Genomic DNA, 20,533 nt, shown 5'->3' on the forward strand with positions numbered 1-20,533 from the left:
AATAGAAAACAGTCATTACCTTTCACCATCTTCTTTGTTGGCACTCCTAGATGTCCCATAAACACTATTGGGTCTTTATTTTGATTAAATCGGGCCATATAAAGCCAAGATATCGTTATATGTAGACTGTGTGATAAACAAAAAAACAGCGATTTCACAACGTAACGTCATTTTTTTAAATTCAAAAAGTAGATGATAAACTTTCACAAAACACTTCAAATACGTTTGTAATGCTACTTTAGGTATTAGTAAACGTTAATAAGCGATAAAAATCATCCGTAGGCGATGTAAATATCATTAGCTGTCGTCTTGGAAAAAATTTCAGGAGAGAGCTCTTCCGGAATGATCTGGGCGGAGACCGGAGGTAAGCGGTGCCCCTCTTTCGGTTCAACCAAGAATCAAAGATGATTAAATTCACAAGATACTCGACAACATGGGGATGCTGTGGGAGTTGAATGCTCGGTCTTATCTAATTCGGCTCACTGTTAACAATTGCTTGAAGTGGCGCAAGGATATTTATTTCCATTTTCTGTGATCAGGTTTTCCTGCGCTTTCCGATGTAACGCACGTTATGTAATAGCCACAGTCGTGATTTAACCAGTTTTAAAAACGTCCGAGGGTTTCCTATCCACACATTCTAACCATATGAACGTACTATATTCCTGGCATGAGTAGCAGGGCGCTGAAATGTTGCGCGATTTTTAACAAAATTTTCAAAAAAGTAGAGGGTAGGAGCAACAGGTTAAACAGCTTGCCTTTGTGTTCTTGGGCACAGGGAACATGGGGGTCTGCTTGAAACCTGTACATGTAAACCTGGGTCAGGGAGAGATTGAAAATGTCAGTAAAGACACTTGCCAGCTGGTCAGCGCATACCGTGAGTACGTGTCCTGGTAATCTGTCTGGCCCGCAGCCTTGTGAATGTTAACCTGTTTAAAGGTCTTACTTACATCGGTTACGGAGAGCGAGATCACACAGTCGTCTGGAACAGCAGGTGCTCTCATGCATAGTTCAGTGTTGCTTGTCTCGAAGTGAGCATAGAAGGCATTTAGCTTGTTTGGTAGGCTTGCATCACTGGGCAGCTTGCGGCTGGGTTTCCCTTTGTAATCCGCTTTAGTTTGCAAGCCCTGTCACATCAGACGGCGTAGTAGGAACCGATCTTAGTCCCGTACTGATGCTTTGGCTGTTTGATGGCTCGCCGGAGGTCTGTCACTTTTCAAGAACTCCTGTAGCTAACTTTCTCCCTCGGGGAAATATTTCTCATTTTTGATACGACCTCCCCCTTTCGTCCTATGTTACTAGTTCTATTACTGAACTGATGACAGACTGCCACAGTAAAACTGTTCGTAAGGTGTCCTCTGTTTGGTAAAGTGTGTTTCTAGAGCCTTTTCTCTGTATTTAACCTGTGTACTAACACTATCAGTCTCTGTCTCCTCCTCTCAGCGGGGTGTTCACCTTGGACAGACAGGGACACGTCGACCTCTCCAGCTTCCTCTCCTCCTTTTGTCCCCATTCAGTACACAGAGCAACCCACGCACTGCAGCCTCCCAGTCTCCATAGACTAACACTGGAACACTCTCCCTCACATAGAGGAGCATAGAGTCCTTGGGAGACTTTAACACCACCAGATACAACTGTCCACTGTTTAAACTCCTGTAGGACAGTTCTTGTCTCAGAGATCACTGTGACACTGCATACCATTAATCATCTCACTGATTTGTTCTGTATTTATGTTAATGAGGCCCAAATTGCCCTCTAACATGCTCCTCGATTTTCTCAAAAACAAGACTGGCGTCACATTCGTTACATTTACGTAACTCAAAGCAGAATTATATTACACAGCTTAATTCTTTTGAAAGCTTCAAACACACATGCCTTACTGCTCAAACTGTATCTCGTGGCACCATTCGCAGGGAAAATGAACTTGGCAGTCTTATAAGAGGAATATTTATTTCAAGCTTATTGCTCTTATACAAGCTGAGTCCACGCTAGAGAGGCTCACATTAACACACAGGCAGAGATGAGGGTCATAACGTTTGTTACAGGCAGCTGGCCTTTGGTTGCGGCAGCCATTTTGACTTGGCCAATGGATTCCTTCCTCAAACAAAGCAGCGGTGCTTCAGCGATGCTTCAAATGAACTATATTCCTACTAGTGGAACTGAATGAAGTGGCCTGGCTGGTCTGGCTGTAATGCCACGACCTCTGGCACACGTCTACCTTGTCGGCATGGATTGAAATCCAGCCTACTGCCCTTTGCTACAACCTTTCTCTCTTTCCCACTGGCATCCTCTGTCACCATCTGTTCAATAAAACCAAACATTTTTTTTAAATTTAAGATGTTAAAGTGTCTCTCTTAATGTTGAGGGTAAATAAATAAATGACTAAATAAGTCAGTACGCAGATACAGTAAGACAGCCCCTGTGAGTCAGTGGCTGAATCCCAAATGGCACCCTATGCCCTACATAGTGCACTACGTTTGACAAGAGCCCTACGGGCCCAGGTCAAATGTAGTGCACTATGTGGGATAGGGTACAATTTGGGACGCACACTAGTTAGAAGATGGTGTTGTGTTTGCTTAGCATAGCTAATGTCCCTGGGGTTTAGACACTGTGAGGCTTGTACATAAGCGGTGACATTAGACGCTGTCACAAGTGCTACGTCGACCCCTAGCTTCAGCAGAACACCAGATGGCAGAAGAGTCACCCGTAAAGTCAAACGTGTGTGTATATCACAGTGTGTGTGTGTTCAGATGACGGCAGCACCCTATGGAGACGAGTCCTGGGGCGGGTGAGCAGGAAGTGGAGAAACAATGGAAGACAGTTTCTTTGTTGTACATGGATTATAAAATAAAGCGTCTACATGTGTGTGTTCCAGAGAGAGAGAGAGGGAGAGGGAGAGGGAGAGATTATGTGTTTAGATCAGTATGCAATAAGATGTAATTGAACTACAGCATTCATCCAGGCTTTTGAAAAATGTATCTAAAGAGTTTGGGAATCCCTGAGAAGAGTGATCTCTGATGCTAGATACTGTTCCTTCTATTTGAAAAACATTGTTCTGCTCTTGCACAGCCTTCACATTACTTCAGATAGTCTGACATCACAAGGGAAGGATCAAGGATCCTACAAAGCCCTACACATCTCCTCCTCCTCTCCTCCTGTCTCCTTCCCTCACTTCTCCTCTGCTATTCAAGACAGCCAAGCCTTCAAGTGTGACTCTCACACTCTGACATGATTAGAAGACCCAGACCTAGATTTCTGCCACTACATGGCCCTCCTCGGGCTATGAAGCGGTAAACAGACACACACACACACACACACAAAAATCTTGGAAAAAAGGGTTCCAAAAGGGTTTATGCGGCTGTCCCAACAGGAGAACCCTTTTTGGTTCCAGATATAATTATTTTGGTTCCATGTAGAATCCTCTGTGGAAAGGCTTCTACATGGAACCCAAAAGGGTTCTACCTGGAACAAAAAGTGTTTCTTCAAAGTGTACTCTTATGGACAGCCAAATAACACTTTTCGGTTCTAGATAGCACCTTTTTTTCTAAAAGTGTACATGCAGTTTCACTTCAAGCACTGAAAGAGGTCAAAACCATCAAAGCGTCTCAAGTGTTTGCATGTGCACGCACGCATGTGTGTGTGTATATGGGTGTGTGAATGTGTGTGTGTGTATATGGGTGTGTGAATGTGTGTGTGTGTGAATGTGTGTGTGAGTGTATGCATCATATGAGAGACTTTCTTAGATTACAGGGACCAGTCTGTCACCTTGTGTTGGAAATGTGCGTGGCAACAATCTCAACGGGGGACTTGTGTTGAGAAAGATGAGCTGCCTGATAGAAATGAATGGATGGACCAGAGGGAAGGAAGAAAGTGAGGCTTGAAAGAGATGAGGGAGAAAACCAAAGTGAGGGAAAGAGATAAAACACTTAATGAGTGTTAGGGACATGGAGGGCTGCATAGGATGCCATAGGGAAATCAAGTGGTCTGAGGAGGAGAGAGGCAGTGCTACATTTGTCAATTGGTGCCGGAACAAAAAGTGAGCCAAGAGGGGGATGACCTGGGGGGCTCTGAAGTACCAGGACGCATGAATAAAAATCACCTTTATAATAAAGCATTGCAGGCATTATCCTCGCTTGTGTGTGCTGCAGCAGAAGAGTAAAGCCGCTTGCAGAAGTTGCACCGATGTGAAGCCTCGAGTTCAGAATTTTTTGGGTGCCTTTTATAAGCGCATTTCATGCAACTCTACATCATTTTAGATGACTGGAGACTTCAGCAGAATCTGTTTTAATACCTCACAGATGATGGAGATGACAGGCTATACTGACACTGACAAGAGTCTGAGATCAAGAAAAACAACCTTGTCATGAATCCATCATTAGTGGGACTCGGTAGGTGGAGACACATATTGTACAATATGAGGAGGAAATTACAGTCCTACTCAGTTTCACTGACTCACCCGGTGCACAGTTCACTTAATGGCGATGGCCGACGTGCTCGTGCCAAACTCCTATCTCTCTGCGAAGACGTCTATGTTGGTTCACTACTACAGGACTAGTAAAGACCCAGTTCACTTAATGGCGATGGCCGACGTGCTCGTGCCAAATTCCTATCTCTCTGCGAAGACGTCTATGTTGGTTCACTACTACAGCACTAGTAAAGACCCAGTGCACTTAATGGCGATGGCCGACGTGCTCGTGCCAAACTCCTATCTCTCTGCGAAGACGTCTATGTTGGTTCACTACTACAGGACTAGTAAAGACACAGTTCACTTAATGGCGATGGCCGACGTGCTCGTGCCAAACTCCTATCTCTCTGCGAAGACGTCTATGTTGGTTCACTACTACAGCACTAGTAAAGACCCAGTGCACTTAATGGCGATGGCCGACGTGCTCGTGCCAAACTCCTATCTCTCTGCGAAGACGTCTATGTTGGTTCACTACTACAGCACTAGTAAAGACCCAGTGCACTTAATGGCGATGGCCGACGTGCTCGTGCCAAACTCCTATCTCTCTGTGAAGACGTCTATGTTGGTTCACTACTACAGCACTAGTAAAGACCCAGTGCACTTACTTTTGTGAAAACATTGCTTTCAAAAAATGGGACAGGGCCACATCTCTTACAATTCCAACTATTGAATCCTGCAAGATACTGTTCTTAATTCTAAGCAGAGATGCTTCAAAGAATGTTGCTCGCCCTACAGACGTCTACATCGGTCCACTAATACTAGTAAAAGCCCAGTGCACTACTTTTGTGATGATCTTTTCCTCCCAACTTTTTCAGGGGGTGTTGCAGCACCCCTACTTCCAGCGGCTGTGCTTATTGATCCTCTGTGGCTAAATGACAGGCCTACTCCTGATGTAGTAATCTAAATGATGTCACTTCTTTCTGAACACACAGCAGTAATCATATAACTTTGGCACAATGTATTTAGATTGTTCAGGGCTGCTGAGGCACCTCCGTCTCCCTTTGCACGGCTGTGATTCTATAAGGAAAATACAGGATGAAGTGCAACGCAAGGAGAGACGTTTTGCAGGCTCATGTCTATCAGAACAGAGAGAGGGAGAGAGACCATAGAAAGTGAATGTCATTCTGGTTCTGCGGGAGACAGCGATGGCCCGCGCAAACCATGATCCCGGGTCGGACCAACACAAATCCATTCGTAGAATATCAGGCACATTTTCACATTACTTTTTTAGGGGGCGTGAGAATTACAGAGGAGGCAGCTTGAATTGTTCATGCCACCAGAGGTACCGGATCCTGGTAAATGGGTTCCAGAACGAAACAGTCCAAAACTGAGAGGTGCCGGATACTGTTCCGGTAGGAACTGGCTCAAATGAAGCACTGGAGAGAGGAGGGGGAGAGAGGGAGAGAGAGAGGGAGAGAGGGGGAGAGAGAGGGAAAGAGAGGGAGAGAGAGAGAGAGAGAGAGAGAGAGAGAGAGAGAGAGGGGGAGAGAGGGACAGAGAGGAAGAGAGAGGGAGCGAGAGGGAGAGAGAGAGAGAGAGAGAGAGAGAGAGAGAGGAGGGAGGGAGAGAGAGAGTGAGAGAGAGAGAGAGAGAGAGAGGGACAGAAAGGGAGAGAGAGGGAGAGAGTGAGGGCGGGAGAGGGAGAGAGAGGGAGAGAGAGAGGGACAGAGAGGGAGAGAGGGGGAGAGAGCGACAGACACAGAGAGAGTAGAGGGAGGGTGAGGAGCAGGAGGGGGAGGTAAAGAAATAGAGAAAGGAGATAGAGACAGAAACATGGCGATTGTGAAGGATCAAAGCATTAGCATGCATACATCTTTTGGCGCCCACACACTCCTCTACACTCCTTCTGTTCTCTCCTTTGTTTCGCTCACCACCCGTCATTCTTTCCTAATCCATGTTTTTCTTTCATTAGAATGTCCTCTTCAGAATCCTATCTGTCAAATCCTTTTCTACACATTTTCTCTGGCTCTCAATTCAATTCAAAGGGCTTTATTGGCATGGGAAACATATGTTTACACTGTGCAATACACAATCAAAAATGAACAGTAAACATTACACTCACAAAAGTTCCAAAGGAATAGAGATATTTCAGATGGCATATTACAAAAATGCTGCTGTGATGGCACACTATGTGTGGTATTTCACCCAATAGATATGGAAGTTTATCAAAATTGGATGTATTTTCTAATTCTTGAAGGTGTCAGTGTAATCTCAGGGAAATGTGTGTCTCTAATATGGTCACACATTTGGCAGGAAGTCAGGAAGTGCATCTCAGTTTCTACCTCATTTTGTGGGCAGTGTGCACATAGCCTGTCTTCTCTTGAGAGCCAGGTCTGCCTACAGCACCTTCTCTCAATAGCAAGGCTATGCTCACTGAGTCTGCACATAGCCTGTCTTCTCTTGAGAGCCAGGTCTGCCTACAGCGCCTTCTCTCAATAGCAAGGCTATGCTCACCGAGTCTGTACATAGTCAAAGACTTCCTTCATTTTGGGTCAGTCACAGTGGTATTCTGCCATTGTGTACTCTTTGTTTAGGGCCAAATAACATTCTAGTTTGCTTTTTTGTTAATTCTTTCCAATATGTCAAGTAATTATCTTTTTGTTTTCTCATGATTTGGTTGGGTCTAATTGTGCTGCTGTCCTGAGTCTCTGTGGGGTCTGTTTGTGTTTGTAAACAGAGCCCCAGGACCAGCTTGCTGAGGGCACTCTTCTCCAGGTTCGTCTATCTGTAGGTGATGGCTTTGTTATGGAAGGTTTGGGAATCGCTTCCTTTTAGGTGGTTGTAGAATTTAACAGCTCTTTTCTTGATTTTGATCATTAGCTGGTATCGGCCTAATTCTACTCTGCATGCATTATTTGGTGTTTAACGTTGTACACTGAGGATATGACATTTAATTCCAAAATCATGGGAATTAAAATGGAGCTGGTCCCCCCTATGCTGCTATAACAGCCTCTACTCTTCTGGGAAGGCTATCCACTAGATGTTGGAACATTGCTGTGGGGACTTGCTTCCATTCAGCCACAAGAACATTAGTGAGGTCAGGCACTGATGTTGAGCGATTAGGCCTGACTCGCAGTCGGTGTTCCAATTCATCCCAAAGGTGTTTGATGAGGTTGAGGTCAGGCATCTGGTGCAGGCCAGTCAAGTTCCTCCACACCGATCTCAACAAACCATTTCTGTATGGACCTCACTTTGTGCACAGGGGCATTGTCATGCTGAAACAAGAAAGGGGCTTCCCTCAATTGTTGCCACACAGTTGGAAGCACAGAATCGTCTAGAATGTCATTGTATGCTGTAACGTTAAGATTTTCCTTCACTGGAACTAAGGGGCCTAGCCCTAACCATGAGAAACAGCCCCAGACCATTATTCCTCCTCCACCAAACTTTACAGTTGGCACTATGCATTGGGGCAGGTAGCGTTCTCCTGGCATCTGCCAAACCCAGATTCGTCTGTCGGACTGCCAGATGGTGAAGCGTTATTCATCACTCCAGAGAACGCGTTTCCACTGCTCCAGAGTCCAATTGAGGCTAGTTTTACACCACTCCAGCCAATGCAGGGCATTGCTCATGGTGATCTTAGGCTTGTGTGTGGCTGCTCGACCATGGAAACACATTTCATGAACTCCCGACGAACAGTTATTGTGCTGATGTTACTTCCAGAGGTAGTTTGGAACTCGGTAGTGAGTGTTGCAACCGAGGACAGATGATTTTTATGCTTTTTATGCTCTACGCACTTCAGCGGTCCCGTTCTGTGAGCTCGTGTGGCCTACTACTTTGCGCCTGAGCCGTTGTTGCTTCTAGACGTTTCCACTTCACAATAACAGCACTTGACTAGGGCAGCTCTGGCAGGGCAGAAATTTGACGAACTGACTTGTTGGAAAGGTGGCATCCTATGACGGTGCCACGTTGAAAGGTTGAAAGCTCTCCAGTAAGATAATTCTAATGCCATGTCTATGGCGGTGTGATATATTTTATACACTTGTCAGAAACGGGTGTGGCTGAAATAGCCAAATCCACTCATTTGAAGGGGTGTCTACATACTTCTGTATATACAGTATAGTGTATTTTTTTTAATTGAACCTTTATTTAACTAGGCAAGTCAGTTAAGAATAAATTAGGAACAGTGGGTTAACTGCCTTGTTCAGGGGCAGAGCGACAGATTTTTACCTTGTCATCTCGGGGATTTGATCTTGCAACTTTACAGTTACTAGTCCAATGCTCTAACCACTAGGCTACCTGCCGCCCCCATGTGTATATGTTGAAGAGGTTGGTTCTCAAGCTGCACCACTGTCTTACCCCACGGCCCTGTGGAAAGAAATGGGTGTGTTTTTTGCCAATTCTGACCACACATCTGTTTGTGTACATGGCTTTCATATTGTTGTATGTTTTTCTCTCTTTCTCTCTCTCCTGTCTCTCTCTCTAACCCCTCCTCCTCTCTCTCTCTCCTGTCTCTCTCTCTAACCCCTCCTCCTCTCTCTCTCTCCTGTCTCTCTCTCTAACCCCTCCTCCTCTCTCTCTCTCCTGTCTCTCTCTCTAACCCCCCCTCCTCTCTCTCTCTCCTGTCTCTCTCTCTAACCCCCCCTCCTTTCTCCCTATTCCTGATAGAATGAGACAAGGCTTGGTCTACATAATGACATCACCTCAGTAGTTTACTCTTAGGGGAAACTCAGCAACATTGTGTTAAACATGGTTTACAATGCAGCACAGTAGATGAGCAACTCTGCATTGAACATCACATGGGCAAGAAGATATGGACATTACACACAGTCCATGTGTCTCAGCACACTAGTAGGAACATACCGTATGTGTTCACATATTATGCAAGTCAGTTCCTACATCTGACACAGTCCCTTGCATTTACTCAGTACACATAACCAGTGATAACCAAGACCTTCTGTTAGATGGGTGCAATAATGTATGTGTATTTCTGGTATTGTGAAGTCTCTATCTCTCTTTCTCTCTCTCCCTTTCTCTCGCGCCTCTCCTCTGTCTCACCCTCCCTCTCGCTCCTTCTCTCTCTCCCACCCTTCTCTCACTACCCCACCCCCCCCCCATCTCCTAAACGCTTCCCTCTCGCTCTTTCTCCGTCTCCCTATCTCTCTCATATTAACAAACAGGTGGGAGCTAACGAGTGCTTCCGGCTGCATCCGTTAGATCATCACTGCAGGTGCTATTCATAGAACCACTCCTCCTTTTCTTCATGACTGCCTTAAAGTCCTCTTGTCCTCCCCCAGACTCCTCCGAGAGAGACTCTAGACCATGTAGTGTGAGTGGGCTACTAACTCTTTCTTGACAGCCAGAAAGAGATGGATTTGAATGAGGTGTGTGTGTCTGTGTGTGTGTGTGTGTGTGTGTGTGTGTGTGTGTGTGTGTGTGTGTGTGTGTGTGTGTGTGTGTGTGTGTGTGAGTGTGCATACAGGCGGACTTGATACACAACCTTACGCAACCAATGCCTATTCTGGAAGCTGGAAACATGGACGGGTGTCCACCTCTTATCTATACAGAACCAACATCCTACTGCCGTTTCTGTTGACTGTGGTTTGTGTGTTTCTATGCTGCAGCTATGTAGCATAAATACGACAATGCTGGTTGGAGGGACAAATGGCACCCTATTCCCTATACAGAAGAGTGTGCTACCTTTGACCAGGGCCCATAGGGAATGTCTCAGATGAGTTCTCTATGGGGCAATCTGAATACAATACGCTTGTCAGTTTTCTCATCAGCCATTCATTTAGTAAACGAATGAATGTAGTTTACAAGAAAAGAGGCCAAATCATTTGACAGTTGTCGGGTACGACAGTTGAACTAAACTCAAGAGGTATTTCATTAAAAAGTTAGACTCGTCAAGAATCAATGGGAATATCATGAATTAAAAAGAAAACAAAAATGGATGTACCAATCGCTGATTGCCCCTTTATTTCCATATAGTATGACCACCCACCTGCCACTTACTTCCTCTTCCACTGAAGCCCGCTGCAGTTAGCCTTGAGAGCAGACACTTTGTTGCACCATATTCCCCATACACTGAGTGCACAAAACATTAAGAACACCTTCTCAGTCCATGACATAGACTGACCAGGTGAATCCAAGTCAAAGCTATGATCCATTATTGAGGTCAGTTGTTAAATCCACTTTAATCAGTGTAGATGAAGGGGAGGAGACAAGTTAAAGGATTTTTAAGACATCAAATCAAATCAAACTGTATTTGTCACATGCGCCAAAGACAACAGGTGTCGGTAGACCTTACCGTGAAATGCTTACTTACAAGCCCTTAACCAACAATGCAGTTCAGGAAAGAGTTAAGAAAATATTTACCAAATAAACTAATGTAAAAAATAATAAAAAGTAACAATAAAATAACAATAACGAGGCAATACAGGGGTTACCGGTACCGAGTCAATATGCGGAGGTACAGGTTAGCCAAGGTAATGTGTACATGGAGGTAGGGGTAAAGTGACTATGCATAGATAATAAACAGCGAGTAGCAGCAGTGTAAAAACAAACGGGGGAGGAGGGGGGGGATGTGTCAATGTAAAGAGTCCCGGTGCCCATTTGATTCATTGTTCAGCAGTCATATGGCTTGGGGGTAGAGGCTGTTAAGGAGCCTTTTGGTCCTAGACCAGTCTATGACTTGGGTGACTGGAGTCTTTGACCATTTTTGGGGCTTTCCTCTGATACTGCCTAGTATATAGGTCCTGGATGGCTGGAAGCTTGGCCTCAGTGATGTACAGGGCCATACTCACTACCCTCTGTAGCGCCTTACGGTCAGATGCCAGAGCAGTTGCCATACCAGGTGGTGATACAACCAATCAGGATGCTCTTGATGGTGCAGCTGTATAACTTTTTGAGGATCTGGGGACCCATGCCAAATCTTTTCTGTCTCCTGAGGGGGAAAAGGTGTTGTTGTGCCCTCTTCATGACTGTCTTGGTGTGTTTGGACCATGATAATTCCTTGGCGATGTGGACACCAAGGAACTTGAAACTCTCGACCCGCTCCACTACAACCCCGTCGATGTTAATGGGGCCTGTTCGGCCCGCCTTTTTCTGTAGTCCAGAAGCAGCTCTTTTGACTTGCTCACATTGAGGGAGAGATTGATGTCCTGGCAGCACACTGCCAGGTCTCTGACCTCCTCCCTAAAGGCTGTCTCATCGTTGTCGGTAATCAGGCCTCACACTGTTGTGTCGTCAGCAAATTTAACGATGGTGTTGGAGTTGTGTTTGGCCACGCGGTCGTGGGTGAACAGGGAGTATAGGAGGGGACTAAGCACGCACCCCTGAGGGGCCCCAATGTTGAGGATCAGCGTAGCAGATGTGTTGCCTACCCTTACCACCTGGGGGTGGCCCGTCAGGAAGTCCAGGATCCAGTTGCAGAGGGAGGTGTTTAGTTCCAAGGTCCTTAGCTTAGTGATGAGCTTTGTGGGCACTACGTTGTTGAACGCTGCGCTGTAGTCAATGAACAGCATTCTCACATAGGTGTTCCTTTTGTCCATGTGGGAAACGGCAGTGTGGAGTGCGATTGAGATTTCATCATCTGTGGATCTGTTGGGCCGGTATGCGAATTGGAGTGGATGATGCTATTGATGTGAGCCATGACCAGCCTTTCTAAGCACTTCATGGCTACCGACGTGAGTGCTACAGGGCGGTAATCATTTAGGCAGGTTACCTTCGCTTCCTTGGGCACAGGGACTATGGTGGTCTGCTTGAAACATGTAGTTATTACAGACTCGGTCAGGGAGAGGTTGAAAATGTCAGTGAAGACACTTGCCAGTTGGTCCGCACATGCTTTGAGTACACATGCTGGTAATCTGCCTGGTCCTGCATCTTTGTGAATGTTGACCTGTTTAAAGGCCTTGCTCACATCGGCTACCGAGAGCGTTAACACAGTCGTCTGGAACAGCTGGTGCTCTCATGCATGCTTCAGTGTTGCTTCCCTAGAAGCGAGCATAAAAAGCATTTAGCTCATCTGGTAGGCTCGCGTCACTGGGCAGCTCGCGGCTGGGTTTCCCTTTGTAGTCCGTAATAGTTTTCAAGCCCTGCCACATCCGACAGTGAAGGAGCCAGTTAGCCTTGAGAGCAGACACTTTGTGCCCCTTTGTGCCCCCACAGCACGTCTACCATGTTACACACTGCTGGACCAGGAGAGAAGAGAGAGAAAGAGAGAGAGAGTGTGTCTGTGCGTCCGTGTGCATGTGCATTTCAGTGTGTCTGTGTGTGAGTGTGTGATACGTTTATATGTGTGTCTTTTCACACCAGGATTATTCTGCCTGGAAGGAGGAGAGGTTAGAAGAGATAGAGATGGAGCAGCTTAGCTTCCATTTTCCATTCTGAAGTTCTCATCCCAGTCAAAAGGATGGGAAGGGGGAAATCCTGTGTAATCCCTTGTTTATTAACGGGACTGATAAGAAATGTTCTCACGTTCTAGGATAGAGAAAGATGGAAATGGTTGGAAAATACAAAAAAATGCGAGAGAGAGAGCGAGAGCGAGAGAGAGAATAAGAGATGAAGAGAAGAGAGGCGGAAAAAAGGAGAGCGTCAGCCCGTTTGTTTTAGAGAATAGTGTAATGAGATGCTAATGTAACAACAGAAGACTGGATGCCCTCTGGGGTGCTGTACAGTAGCAGGCCGTTTACTCTCTCACTCCCTTCCACCGACGGACGAGAGAAGAAGGAGAGGAGGGGTGGAAAAAGAGAGGAGAGGGGACCTTGGAGGAGTGTTGGAGAGAGGGATGAGTGTTTTGGAGGAGTGTAAAAATAGCTGGATGGCTTGGTTGTAGGAGTGGAGGAGTATGGTTGAAGAAAGGAGGGCTAAAGGAGGCCAAAGGAGGCTCAGGTCAAAAGTAGTGCGCTATAAAGGGAATAGGGTGCCATTTGGGACACAGACTGAGTGTGTCGGGTAGAGAATGGTATAATGTGTGTAGGAGGCGAATGCCCCAGAGATGTACTACTGTTTTCTCCGACTACAGTGGTACAAACACACATTAAACTCAAGCTCTCACGACACCCCATTGGGGCATGCTGGCCCTGCGTCCCAAATGCCGCCATATTTCCTACATAGTGCACTACTTTCGACCAGAGCACCGTGGGCCCTATAGGGAATAGGGTGCCATTCGGGAACATAGCCTGCATGTCTAGTGACTAAGCTCAAATTCAGACTCAACCGCTAATACGCTGCAAACTGCATTTTTGTTTACTGCTGTTTCTCCGACAGTGCGGCTGTACAAAAACACATTATGAAGTCCACTCTCCAACTCTCCGAACACACTGGGATATAGCTACATCGATCCCAACCATTAACCCTATGTGGTACCATGACTAACTGCTAGCCCTAAAATGTCTCTGATTTGAACAAAAATACAATCAACTGTCATAACACAGGTTTGACGAACATCACGCTGGTTGCTTAGCGAGTACCGTGTTCTCCTGATTTGGCTCACTCTAAGGCTCGAACCCAGGACCTCTGCTTTGCTTGCACACGTGACGGCACTCCCGGAGCTTCCCAGTCTTACCAGTCAGCGCCACCGAAAATGTACAATTTGTTACCGCAAGTGAGGATATTTTAGGTTGCGGAGTACATTTCACACATCCCCGTGTGCTACACATGAGATATACAGTGGCTAGTTACATCTGATACCTAAACTGAATTCTACACTGTAAAGAGGTTAACCATCCTTACTGTCTAACTCCATAGCCCTACAGTTTCTCTCACTGCAGTTGAACAAAAACACATTTGTCCACTCCAACTGTCATAACACCCCACGGGATATATACAGTTGTCTTGTGGCTAAACTCAAAATCAACCTCTTACCCTACCTTTATTTAACTAGGCAAGTCAGTTAAGAACAAATTCTTATTTTCAATGACGGCCTAGGAACAGTGGGTTAACTGCCTGTTCAGGGGCAGACTGACAGATTTGTAACTTGTCAGCTCGGGGATTTGAACTTGCAACCTTCCGGTTACTAGTCCAATGCTCTAACCACTAGGCTACCCTGCCGCCCCACTAGGCTACCCTAAACTGTAGCTACTAATGTTAGCCCTGATATTAAAACCCCATGAAATATATAGTCCACTGTATAGCTAACGACTAAAATCAACTTCTAACCCTATGATAATGCTAAAACTCTATAAACTTGCTACGCTAGCTCTGCCCAAAGGCTCCGCGTGCACAGCTGGTGCACGGTCTCAGTAACGTGTTAGATATACTGTAAAGCTAATGGAAAAAATCCCCCTCTTACCTCATGATAATGCTAAAACTCTGCTAACCCACTACGCTAGCCCTTGTTGCAGGCTCTATGGGCAGTGGGCACAGCATTAGCAATAGCGTAGAGTGCTAGCGGCTGAGCGGGCTAATTGCATTTCCTTGTGTTAATTAGGCCGGTTAATTAGGAAATACATGTGAGGGTTTATAGAATACAGAGGGTCCTGAGAAGGAGAGGGGGTAGAGGAGGAAGGGGAGGCGAGGAGAAGAAGAAGGGAGAGGAGAGGGGGGATGAGAGGAGGGAGAGGAACGGAGGAGGGAGAGGGGGGATGAGAGGAGAGGAGGGAGAGGAGGATAGGAGGAAGAGGGGGATGTGAGGAGAGGAGGGAGAGGATAGGAGGAAGAGGGGGATGTGAGGAGAGGAGGGAGAGGGAGGCGAGGAGAAGAAGAAGGGAGAGGAGAGGGGGATGAGAGGAGGGAGAGGAACGGAGGAGGGAGAGGGGGATGAGAGGAGAGGAGGGAGAGGGGGATGAGAGGAGAGGAGGGAGAGGAGGAAGGGGAGGCGAGGAGAAGAAGAAGGGAGAGGAGAGGGGGATGAGAGGAGGGATAGGAACGGAGGAGGGAGAGGGGGATGAGAGGAGAGGAGGGAGAGGAGGATAAGAGGAAGAGGGGGATGTGAGGAGAGGAGGAAGGGGAGGCGAGGAGAAGAAGAAGGGAGAGGAGAGGGGGATGAGAGGAGGGAGAGGAACGGAGGAGGGAGAGGGGGGGATGAGAGGAGAGGAGGGAGAGGAGGATAGGAGGAAGAGGGGGATGTGAGGAGAGGAGGGAGGGGAGGCGAGGAGAAGAAGAAGGGAGAGGGGGATGAGAGGAGGGAGAGGAACGGAGGAGGGAGAGGGGGATGAGAGGAGAGGGGGAGAGGAGGATAGGAGGAATGGGGGGATGTGAGGAGAGGAGGGAGGGGAGGCGAGGAGAAGAAGAAGGGAGAGGGGGATGAGAGGAGGGAGAGGAACGGAGGAGGGAGAGGGGGGGATGAGAGGAGAGGAGAGAGAGGAGGATAGGAGGAAGAGGGGGATGTGAGGAGAGGAGGGAGGGGAGGCGAGGAGAAGAAGAACGGAGAGGGGGGGGATGAGAGGAGGGAGAGGAACGGAGGAGGGAGAGGGGGATGAGAGGAGAGGAGGGAGAGGAGGATAGGAGGAAGAGGGGGGATGTGAGGAGAGGGAGGGAGAGGATAGGAGGAAGAGGGGGATGAGAGGAGAGGAGGGAGGAGGAGGGAGAGGGGAGAGAGAAGAAGAGGAGAGGAGGAAGAGGGGGATGAGAGGAGAGGAGAGGAACGGAGGAGGGAGAGGGGGGATGAGAGGAGAGGAGGGAGAGGGGGGATGAGAGGAGAGGAGGGAGAGGAGGAGGAGGAAGGGGGGATGTGAGGCGAGGAGAAGAAGAAGGGAGAGGAGAGGGGGATGAGAGGAGGGAGGAGAAGAACGGAGGAGGGAGAGGGGGATGAGAGGAGAGGAGGGAGAGGAGGGGGATAGGAGGAAGAGGGGGGGATGAGAGGAGAGAGGAGGAAGGGGAGGCGAGGAGAAGAAGAAGGGAGAGGAGAGGGGGATGAGAGGAGGGAGAGGAACGGAGGAGGGAGAGGGGGATGAGAGGAGAGGAGGGAGAGGAGGATAGGAGGAAGAGGGGGATGTGAGGAGAGGAGGGAGGGGAGGCGAGGAGAAGAAGAAGGGAGAGGGGGATGAGAGGAGGGAGAGGAACGGAGGAGGGAGAGGGGGATGAGAGGAGAGGGGGAGAGGAGGATAGGAGGAAGAGGGGGATGTGAGGAGAGGAGGGAGGGGAGGCGAGGAGAAGAAGAAGGGAGAGGGGGATGAGAGGAGGGAGAGGAACGGAGGAGGGAGAGGGGGATGAGAGGAGAGGAGGGAGAGGAGGATAGGAGGAAGAGGGGGATGTGAGGAGAGGAGGAAGGGGAGGCGAGGAGAAGAAGAAGGGAGAGGAGAGGGGGATGAGAGGAGGGAGAGGAGGAGAGGAGGAAGAGGGGGATGTGAGGAGAGGAGGGAGGGGAGGCGAGGAGAAGAAGAACGGAGAGGAGAGGGGGATGAGAGGAGGGAGAGGAACGGAGGAGGGAGAGGGGGATGAGAGGAGAGGAGGGAGAGGAGGATAGGAGGAAGAGGGGGATGTGAGGAGAGGAGGGAGGGGAGGCGAGGAGAAGAAGAACGGAGAGGGGGATGAGAGGAGGGAGAGGAACGGAGGAGGGAGAGGGGGATGAGAGGAGAGGAGGGAGAGGAGGATAGGAGGAAGAGGGGGATGTGAGGAGAGGAGGGAGGGGAGGCGAGGAGAAGAAGAACGGAGAGGGGGATGAGAGGAGGGAGAGGAACGGAGGAGGGAGAGGGGGATGAGAGGAGAGGAGGGAGAGGAGGATAGGAGGAAGAGGGGGATGAGAGAGGAGGGAGAGGATAGGAGGAAGAGGGGGATCAGAGGAGAGGAGAGGAAAGGAGAGGGGAAGAAGGGAGAGGAGAGGGGGATGAGAGGAACAGAGCAGAGAAAAGGAGAAAGGGGGAATGATAGGAGAGGAGGGAGAGGAGGGAGAGGAGGAGAGGAGGGAGAGAGGGATTAGGGAGGAGAGGAATGGAGAGGAAAGGAGAGGAAAGGAGAGGAAAATAGACAAGAAGAGAGGAGAGGGGGATGAGAGGAGGGCAGCGGAGGAGAGGAGGGAGAGGAGGAGAGGAGAGGAGGAGAGGAGAGGAGAAGAAGGGAGAGGAGAGGGGGGATGAGAGGAGCAGAGGGAGAGGAGGGAGAGGAGCGGAGGAGAGGAGGAAGTACAGACAGAGCAATGAACAAAGAGGTCTCTGCACTGAGGCCATGTTCCAATATATAGGATTGGATTTATTGTGTGTTAAAAGGGGACAAGAGAAAGGGTGATTGAAATATTGGAATGTATCCTTTTTCTTTCACCTTAAGATACAAATGATTGGTCAATATGCTGCCCACTCACCTCCACTAACAGGAAGCAGGGTACGATGTAGGTGCTGGTCTTCTGTAGGTCTCTGTCCCCTATATTCCTCATTGTTCCTTCTTCCCGGTTTCTCTTCTGTTTCTCTTCTGTTAGCTGGACTGATGCACCTGTAGAATCATAACCTTTAGCAACAGCCCCAGAAAAGTAGTGTTGTGCCAAATTGCTCCAATTCAGTCCATTACGGAACCATTTTGAGTTATTTAAAAAAAAACGTTTTTATCACACACACACAAGCACACACACACGGACACGCACACGGACACACACAGACACACACACAAAATATGGTTCCATTTGGGACACAGACACAGTCCGTCAGATACAGTTTTCAGACACAGTCAGTCAGACACAGTCAGTCAGACACAGTTTTCAGACACAGTCAGTCAGATACAGTCCGTCAGATACAGTTTTCAGATACAGTCAGTCAGACACAGTCAGTCAGACACAGTTTTCAGACACAGTCAGTCAGATACAGTCAGTCAGATACAGTTTTCAGATACAGTCAGTCAGATACAGTTTTCAGATACAGTCAGTCAGATACAGTTTTCAGACACAGTCAGTCAGATACAGTCAGTCAGATACAGTTTTCAGATACAGTCAGTCAGATACAGTTTTCAGACACAGTCAGTCAGATACAGTCAGTCAGATACAGTTTTCAGACACAGTCAGTCAGATACAGTCAGTCAGATACAGTTTTCAGATACAGTCAGTCAGATACAGTTTTCAGACACAGTCAGTCAGATACAGTCAATCAGATACAGTTTTCAGATACAGTCAGTCAGATACAGTTTTCAGACACAGTCAGTCAGATACAGTTTTCAGATACAGTCAGTCAGATACAGTCAGTCAGATACAGTTTTCAGACACAGTCAGTCAGATACAGTCAGTCAGATACAGTTTTCAGACACAGTCAGTCAGATACAGTCAGTCAGATACAGTTTTCAGACACAGTCAGTCAGACACAGTCAGTCAGATACAGTTTTCAGATACAGTCAGTCACATACAGTTTTCAGACACAGTCAGTCAAACACAGCATGGGAATAGGATATACATAAGAGAGACAGGGAGAGAAGGTTCAAAAAAGATGATTGAAAGAGGGAAGAGAAAACATTGAACAACAACAATCCCAAATTGAAGTCAACTCAGGGATTCCCCCCACAGGACAGCAAAAGATAAGAGAACATATATTAAAGAAAGGCATTTGGCAAAGACAGTGGCATAAGATAAGAAGGCTTCCTTCCACCTACCCACAAGCAGATACCCGTATGGGGAAAGAACTGTAGGCTCCAAGGACTATGGATACTGTTCCATCAAAGTCAACAGTACATTTCTCACCACGTAGCAGCAAAAAAAGCCTGTCTGAGTTGATTTGCAGTTGAAGTGTTTGAGTCACACAGTCAATATTATTCTGGGTAGTGCATAAACCCCAAATATGAATTCCGATACAGAGCGAGAATAATGCATTTCTTTACTTGAAAAGCAGTCCCAAGGTTTGATTGACATCCCTTAGTCCCTTCTGTATACTCTTCTTAGAAAGCCTCCTTCGGGTCACCCTTTCTTCGCCCATGTCCCAAATAGCACCCTATTCCCTACATAGTGCACTACTTAGGGAACGGGGTGCCATTGGGGACGTTGCCCTGATCTCAGGCCTTTCTGAACAGAATCCTGAATTGAGATACACTACCGTTCAAAAAATGTGGGGTCACTTAGAAATTAAAATAACATCAAATTGATCTGAAATACAGTGTAGACATTGTTAATGTTGTAAATGACTATTGTAGCTGGAAACAACAGATTTTAATGGAATATCTACATAGGCATACAGAGGCCCATTATCAGCAACCATCACACTTGTGTTCCAATTGCACGTTTTGTTAGCTAATCCAAGTTGATCATTTTAAAAGGCTAATTGATCATTAGAAAACCCTTGTGCAATTATGTTTTGCACAGCTGAAAACTGTTGTCTGGAGCATCAGCATTTGTGGGTTTGATTACAGGCTCAAAATGGCAAGAAACAAAGAACGTTCTTCTGAAACTTGTCAGTCTATTCACTGTTGACATTGAGACTGGTGTTTCGCGGGTACTATTTAATGAAGCTGCCAGTTGAGGACTTGTGAGGCGTCTGTTTCTCATACTAGACACTCTAATGTACTTGTCCTCTTGCTCAGTTGTGCACCGGGGCCTCACACTCCTCTTTCTATTCTGGTTAGAGCCAGTTTGCGCTATTCTGTGAAGGGAGTAGTACACAGTGTTGTGCGAGATCTTCAGTTTCTTGGCAATTTCTCGCATGGAATAGCCTTCATTTCTCAGAACAAGAAGAGACTGACGAGTCTCAGAAGAAAGTTCTTAGTTTCTGGCCATTTTGAGCCTGTAATCGAACCCACAAATGCTGATGCTCCGGATACTCTCCTTCTCTCGCTTCACCCCACTCAGTCCATCTCTCCTTCTCTCTCCTCACCCTACTCAGCCCATCTCTCCTTCTCTCTCTTCACCCCACTCAGTCCATCTCTCTTTCTCTCTCTTCACCCCACTCAGTCCATCTCTCTCTTCACCCCACTCAGTCCATCACTCCTTCTCTCTCTTCACCCCACTCAGTCCATCTCTCTTTCTCTCTTTTCGCCCCACTCAGTCCATCTCTCCTTCTCTCTCTTCGCCCCACTCAGTCCATCTCTCCTTTTCTCTCTTCACCCCTCTCAGTCCATCTCTCCTTCTCTCTCTTCACCCCACTCAGTCCATCTCTCCTTCTCTCTCTTCACCCCTCTCAGTCCATCTCTCCTTCTCTCTCTTCACCCCACTCAGTCCATCTCTCCTTCTCTCTTCACCCAGCTCAGTCATCCCTCCTTTTTTCTCTTAATCTCTCTCTGTCTCGCTCT

The 20,533-nt window shown here is 47.4% G+C and overlaps 1 protein-coding gene across 2 annotated transcripts in view; it reads right to left on the reverse strand.

Moving 5' to 3' along the window:
- Window positions 1-20,533, reverse strand: part of LOC115121920 (phospholipid phosphatase-related protein type 2-like) — a 61,491-nt gene that overhangs the window by 36,579 nt on the left and 4,379 nt on the right. For both annotated transcript variants that reach the window (XM_065001401.1, XM_065001402.1), the window contains exon 4: window positions 17,640-17,767. In XM_065001401.1, coding sequence (XP_064857473.1) covers window positions 17,640-17,711 — 72 coding nt within the window. In that variant the 5' untranslated portion in view covers window positions 17,712-17,767. The remainder of the gene's footprint in view (window positions 1-17,639; window positions 17,768-20,533) is intronic.

The sequence above is a fragment of the Oncorhynchus nerka genome, linkage group LG15, assembly GCF_034236695.1.
Source record: "Oncorhynchus nerka isolate Pitt River linkage group LG15, Oner_Uvic_2.0, whole genome shotgun sequence".
NCBI classification, from domain to species: Eukaryota; Metazoa; Chordata; class Actinopteri; order Salmoniformes; family Salmonidae; genus Oncorhynchus; species Oncorhynchus nerka.